The sequence below is a fragment of the Nematolebias whitei genome, chromosome 21 (assembly GCF_014905685.2).
Source record: "Nematolebias whitei isolate Nwh7 chromosome 21, NemWhi1, whole genome shotgun sequence".
Taxonomy (NCBI): Eukaryota; Metazoa; Chordata; class Actinopteri; order Cyprinodontiformes; family Rivulidae; genus Nematolebias; species Nematolebias whitei.
The window spans coordinates 26,206,544-26,213,843 of record NC_056518.1 but is presented as its reverse complement, the minus strand read 5'-3'; the positions used below and the strand labels follow the sequence as shown (position 1 = coordinate 26,213,843).

At 38.9% G+C, this 7,300-nt stretch overlaps 1 protein-coding gene across 1 annotated transcript in view; it reads left to right on the top strand.

Annotated features, from left to right (window-relative positions):
• Nucleotides 1-6,327: 6,327 nt before the first annotated feature.
• zgc:136872 (uncharacterized protein LOC678524 homolog) overlaps nt 6,328-7,300 on the top strand; it is a 26,903-nt gene continuing 25,930 nt past the window's right edge. The window contains exons 1-3 of the mRNA XM_037695479.1: nt 6,328-6,582; nt 7,001-7,070; nt 7,158-7,279. Coding sequence (XP_037551407.1) covers nt 6,346-6,582; nt 7,001-7,070; nt 7,158-7,279 — 429 coding nt within the window. The 5' untranslated portion in view covers nt 6,328-6,345. The remainder of the gene's footprint in view (nt 6,583-7,000; nt 7,071-7,157; nt 7,280-7,300) is intronic.

Sequence of the window (7,300 nt, the reverse complement as noted above, 5' to 3'; positions counted from 1 at the left end):
AGTATAAGACGGAACAGCTCTAAGATCGGATGAATGTATATATAAACAAAAACAACCCTGGTAAACTTACATGAGAATACTTTGTTGGTAAATTGACAGACATGTGGATGGAAAGAATGTACACACAGACAAACAGACAGATGCACAAACAAACCAATGAATGGATGGAATGATGGAATGGATAGATAAATAACCTGATGGATGGACAAATGGATGGATGAATACCCAGATGGATGGATGGATGAATGATCAAATAGATGGACGGAAAGCTGGACAGGATGAAACAATGAATGGGTGGATGAATGAATGGATGGATTTATAGACTGATAAATTAATGGATGGATGGATAAATGAACAGCTGATGGACAGATGACAGATGGCTGAATGAATGGGTGGATGGACAGCAGGACAAATAAATGGAGGGATAGTTGAACCAATAGAATGATGGATGGATGAACCAATGGGCTTATGAATGGACTGACAGATAAATGGAGATTTATTTGTAAACTAAGACTCTTGCTTTTCTTTTGTTCAAACCTGAGACATGTTTCTTCTGGAACATTCTCTGGTTTCTGACTTTTTCCTTTCAGACAGATAAAATCCATTAAATTGATCAGACTCAGCCGACTCTTCTCTCCTCATATCTACTGACATGTTCAAGGATTAAAGTAATGTTCTAGAAGTAATGTTCTTCACAATCCTCAATGTTCCTGTTTTTGTTTGAAGGCAGGAAGTGCCCAAAAACAATCACAGGAAACCGAGTCATGCCCTCCTCTACCCAGTCAACTTACAATGAGTGAAACTCTACAGAATAACCGATGAAAACAAATTCTGTACATTTGATTCATTATCTGGTCATTGTCACATGTCAGCTTTAACAGGTTCAGGTAATTCACACAAGAGCTCAACAATCCAGATCCTACAGAAAAACATGTTTTTGCCAACATTTCTGTAGCAACGGTTCTGCTCTCCAGAACTGAGTGAACAGGTTCAGTTTTGGTGTTTGCTGGATCCAACTGAAAATTCCTAACTTAGTTTCCCACATGTGAGGAAGCCACAATTTACTTTACCACAGACAAAGTTAAACACCCCGAGCCGAGTTCTTATCAAATTAAATTTCTGTCTTTGATACGTGATTTATAAACATGACAACAGTTTTTTTTTTTTACATTTAAAACATACGTAAATGTGACACCCACAGCACAGAACACAATTAGATTGTTGGTGCAGGATACAAGAATACATAAATATTAATGTACATAATTTATATTCATGCATTTTGTATTAGCTCTTATCCTTAAGTGGCCTGATTGTGTTAACGAGAAGCTAATTATTATTATTTTGCACATGCTTTTCTTCAAGCGGAGCCAGAAACAGTGTACAGGAGGAAGGCCAAGATCAACTCCAAGAACAGGGTGGAGGACAAACCAACATCTGGAAACGTAAGAGAGGCGTGGCAGGCCATGAACTCTATGATGGGTCGAGTCACAAAGTCTGCAGCGGTCAGCTGTTCAGATCCCGCCTCTCTCGAGGATCAACTGAACAAGTTCTTCACCTGGTTCCACAACAACAACAACCTATGACCTGGACTTACCCACTGCTGAACACCCCCACCTCATCATCAGCAGACACCTGGTGACATCCAAAAACTCCAAAACCAAAGCTCAGAGGCAGGGTCCTGAAGAACTGCAGCAGTCAGTTAAATGGACCTCTCACAGATGGTTTCAGCAGCCTCTGGATTCTGGTTCTGTCCCCAACCAGTGGAAGGAATCTGTGATCCCATCCTCAAAAGACCCATCTAGGATTATAGACCGACTGGTGTCAGTTTTATGTAAATGGATGGCGAGAACTGTCCAGTTAAAAGGATTAGAAGCCTTACAGTCTGTTCAGATTGATTATTTTGATTTCAACTTAATTAAATATTTGTTTGCTTTCTTTTCTTGACATATTGTTGGCTTGCAAAGTCCCACATCAAGTCGGGCAGGTAAAAACAAGCGCCACAGCAGCAGGTTTGTCTCTTAGGTACTTTATAATATATCACAACTTCCTGGTGTGATAGAACACTTCACATGAAAGCCCCCCGCTGAAAGGACGAGCCGAGTCAGAAAAACAGTCAGTTTCTGGTCATTGTGCAAAAATTAGATGTAAAAAAAATTAAGTTACGTAACAAATACAGTACAGTGGAGGCATGGAGCTTGTTGCTCATGTTTGCACAAGTGCACTTTGTATAGTCTTATGTGGTTAGTGCACTTTTGTCTTGCATTGTTGCACCTGCTTGCATGTGCCCTTTGTTAGTTTGTGAAATTTGTTTTTCATGTAGCACCTTCGTCATGGAGCGTTGTTTTGTTTCAGTGTACCGTGCAAAATTTTTATGGTTGAAATGACAATGAATCCACTTGAACTTCAGAATAATTCTCAGAAAAAAAAAAAAAAATTGCTGGGTGTGTTGTAATGGGACTTTGAGGCTTGGACTGATTCAGCCTCTATTTTTTAACTCTAATCGTACTCGTCTTAAACTCATTTAACCAGTTTAAAATCCCTGATCTATTATGATACCATAGTAGGTAATATACAAAATGAGATTAAAAAAAAAGCCACGTTTTCCTTTCACAAGTCAAGATAAATTAAACATCAAGTGTTGCTGTCACATTTACTCAAACTCCTGCAAATTATTAAACAAGTTAATATCTGCAGTTTGCATGTGGATGTAATCAGGGAGGGTTCTTGTTTAAATGCAGCACATGGATTCTTTTCAATCCACACAAAGAAAAACGCAGAAAGAAAGGTCTAAAGGAACTCCTCAAGAAGTGCTCCAGTCATCACACTGCTGACTTTTAACAACCATGCCAAGTAATACAAACCATAAACTTATGAATGGCAGATTTAATAAAAGCAACAATGAACCGTAACTATTAGAGCTGGGCTTTCAGCTCAGATATAATATGCTCTCACGCAATCTGCGCTTCTAATTATTTAAATTTTTTTTACACAAATGCACACCTTTTTAAAGAAACACATGGTGCATTCAGGTACAACGTGTACATTTTATGATCCATACTGAAATTTCAACAGTAACCCACAAAATTTACAGTTTCTATAAAATTTTATCTTATAATGAAACCAAAAAACAAATGTATTATTAAACATTCTTGATGCAAACCTAAATTAAACATTTCATTGTTTTCTTTAGCTCAACAACCGTTCCAAAACTTTTAAACTTTCCATAGGTTGCAGAGATGAGCTGACTTCATTAAATTTTCAAATCCAGCTCTGATGATGATTTGTCCGTTGTGAAATAAAACATCTCCAACAACACAATTTATTAACTTTCAGCTGGCTGAAAACAAATAAAAAAAAAAGACTACTAGGAAGAAAAAAAATCTTTTTCAAGTAGCATTGATAAAGGCCCATTTCAAAACGTTTTTCATCACTTCTTATCATTGTCATTCCTGCAAGAGTTGGTCTTCCTTTCTGGAATATTATAATGTTTTCTGCAAAGACAGATTTGAAAAAGGTTATGCTAATAAGCTAGCCTCTTAGTTTATATCCAACATAACTGCTTTGGACAAAAACAACTAACAATCAAACTTCGGTAAATAAATTATTAGCCATAAATGTTTGACGGCTAAATTCACAAATACATGTACATTTTAACTGGAGAAAAAGTAATCATATCTTCAATGCAACTTACAAACTTGTTTTTTTGTCAGCAAATATTAAAAAATTTCATGGTCTTTTACATTTTAAAAGTACTTCTTCGGCACGCAGGGTAAGTTTGTCTGGTCTGAATGACTATCAGCCAGTGGCCCTCACCCCGATAGTTGCTAAATGCTTCGAAAAACTGGTCATGACTCGCATCAAAACAACCATCAACATCAACGAGGACCCTCATCAGTATGTATATCGTGAGAGAACCGATCAACAGAGGATGCCATCTCCTCTGTGGTCCACACTGCGCTCAACCACCTGGAGCAGAAAAAAATCTTACGTCCATATGCTCTTTGTGGACTTCACATCCGCCTTCAACACCATGATCCCCCAAACCCTGATGGACAAAATACTCACACTAGGACTAAGCCCCTCCATTTGAAACTGGGTACTAGACTTATTAACAAACAGACCACAGTTAGTGAGGATCCACAACTTCTCCTCCTCCACCATAACCCCTCAGCACTGGCTCTCCTCAGGGATGTGTGTTGAGCCCCCTCCTGTTTACTCTGCTCACGTATGATTGTGCACCTACCCATCCAGGCTGTCACATTCTAAAGTTTGCAGATGATACAGTGGTAGTGGGATGCATCACAAACAATGATGAGTCCAGCTACAGGCAAGAGGTGGAACACCTGGAGAGCTGGTGAAAAGAGAATAACCTTCACATCAATGTGAAGAAAAGAAAGGAGATGATTGTGGACTTCAGAAGGAACAAAAACACCTACACCCCCTGAAAATAAGAGGATCTGCGGTGGAAGTGGTTTCCAGCTACAAGTACTTGGGTGTACACATGAATGACAACCTCAGCTGGAGCAACAACACCACCAGCCTGATCAAGAAAGGTCATCAGAGACTCTACTTCCTCAGACGGCTGAGACAAGCTGGACTGGGAAGCTCAGTCCTCACCACCTTCTACAGGTGTGCAGTGGAGAGCATCCTGTCCTCCAGCTTCAACATGTGGCATGGAGACTGCACAGCTGCAGAAAGAAAAGCTCTGCAGAGAGTGGTGAAGGCTGCACAGAAGTCTGTCGGAGTCAGTCTCCCCACCATCACAGACATCTACACCTCCAGATTCAGGAAGAGAGCCACCTGCATCATGAAGGACCCCACTCACCCAGCACACACACACTTTATGCCCCGCTCCCCTCAGGAAGGAGGTTAAGGAGCATTAAGTGTAGAACCACTAGACTGAGGAACAGCTTCTACCCTGAAGCTGATAGACTCATGAATCTCTAACCAGAATAATCACTGTGAAATAAATCACATGTTGCTGATCTGTTTCAATGTTGATGTGTTCATGCGTGCTCATCTGCTCACACAGACTCATGTTCATGTTTGTTCTGATGTTCGACATAATGTTTATGTTATGAGTGCTTAGTGTATATTGAGTTGATGTTTTTCTTAGTTCACATCTTAGATGTTATTACTGTTTTTCTTTTATATTTTATTGTTGGATGTAACTGGGACCCTGTGTACATAATTTCGCTCCACCACATGTACCACATGAGGTGCGAATGACAATAAAGAAACTCTGACTCTGACTCTTTGAACAGGTGCAGGTTCTACCAAACATGTTCATGAGTGATTTATGAATGGACTGACATACTGATGATTGCTATATCTGACTTTGAGGTTCTGATGCCAAACTATTTTCTGTTTACTGTATCCAGAAATTTATACGTCGCATGATATATATTTTTAAACACATCTTAGTAGTTTGTGCATTTTCCTGCTAGCAGACAAGTTTTCATCTGAGTTGCAAGTTCAGACTAGCAACACTGTGATCCAACAGGTTTGCACTGGATCAACACCAAACACGTTTTCCTTAAAGTTAATTTCTTGTTTAAACACTTTCCATAAAGACTAGCTCATAAAAAAACAGAACATTTATATGGTTAAACGGAAACGAAACACTCTTACTCTGCAGAATAGTTTGTAAAATCAGGAATTGTTTGCACTTTAAATGATTATGGAGGTTGAAACCGGGCTGCCGTCTGTCTCGTTTTACCACATTCGTTAAATAGACAAAAGAAAACAACTTAAAGCTTGCAGAGATCTTTCACAGAAAAGAAATCAAGTGGAGGAGGAGGGTGTCAAACGAGAATTTACAGTTACATGTAAGAACCTTTTGGCACCTCACCAATTCAGCAGAGTCATGAGGTCTGCAGGTATAAATGTGAGACTACAAGCTGTTTGTCTTACACCTGCTGGTCCAACCAGCGTCAGACAGAGTCAGACAGGTATGACATTTCCTTAAACTTCATCATCATGATGTTTGCTTATTTTATGCTGCCTGCTTTTTATACTTGACACTTCTAGTGATGTACATTTTTTTAAACAGTATATTTTGTGATTTTAAAATATTTTATAGTGGTACGACACGGTGGCACAGTTGGTAGAGCTGCAGCTTCATCTTAAATACTTTTGCAAACTCATTTTTCCAAACCTGTTTTTTGCTTCGTGAGAACCTATGGAGGATTAATAAATTGTTCACCAGGGGAATATTGAGCCTGACATTCCTGCTTGGATTTCATTCTGCCTGGACTATTGCAATTCATTACAGATTCACAAATGATTAAGAATTTAACATATGCTGTTTTAAAATTCTTGCAGTCAGACCTGAAAACTGCAGCGATGCCTCCTCCGGGTGTGTGCCAAAGCATCATGGACGCCCGTCAAAAACAGGATGGTTATGGGACCCTCACCAACCCGGAGCGCTTCCTCAAACAGGACTACAAGCATCTGAAAGAGTACTGCATGATCAGAAATGTTAAATTCATCGATGAATCGTTTCCCCCGGACAGGAAGTCCATTGGTCCGGAGATCCTGAATCCCACAGACCTGGACCAAGTGGAGTGGCTGAGACCAGAAGTGAGCAAACGTCATATTTAATAATAATCTTTAATCAGCTGGTCATATTTTTGGATCCACATTTTTTTAGGTGTGATTAAGATTTAAACAATATGAAGGAGACGCTTACTTTTAGCTACCATTTTGCTATATTTAACTTTTAGCTAGCCTTTTGCTACTTTTGGCTTATAACTAGCTTTTTGCTATAGCGTTTTACGACATTTAGCTGGACTTTTACCACTTTAGCAACTTTCAGGATAGCCTGTCAGCATTCAGCTGAGGCATAAAAAACATGTTTCTCTAGCTTATAGTTCATTTTAATGTTGCAGAGTAACAATTTTCTGTGCTTTTTCTTTACAAAACTTTTTCTTTTTATCTTTTATCTACTGCAAATTTCCTGACAGAGAGAGAAACAAAAATATTTTTTGCATTTTTTCAGAAAATGTCTCCTAATCCAGCCTTTGTGCTTGATGGCGTCTCCAGATTTGACTTCGGTCAAGGATTTGTTGGTAAAATTATATTTCTGGTGTTGATATTTTTAATAGATTGTGCTTAACTTGATATTTTTTAAATATCTTTTTAAACTTAATTTACAGGAAATTGCTGGTTTCTTGCTTCTATTGGAGCGCTGACATTCCAACGTACCATCTTGCAACAAGTTGTTCCTCTTGAGCAGACGTTTGATAGGAAAAATTACTGCGGACTGTTTCATTTCAGGGTAATCATTAACTACACGCCT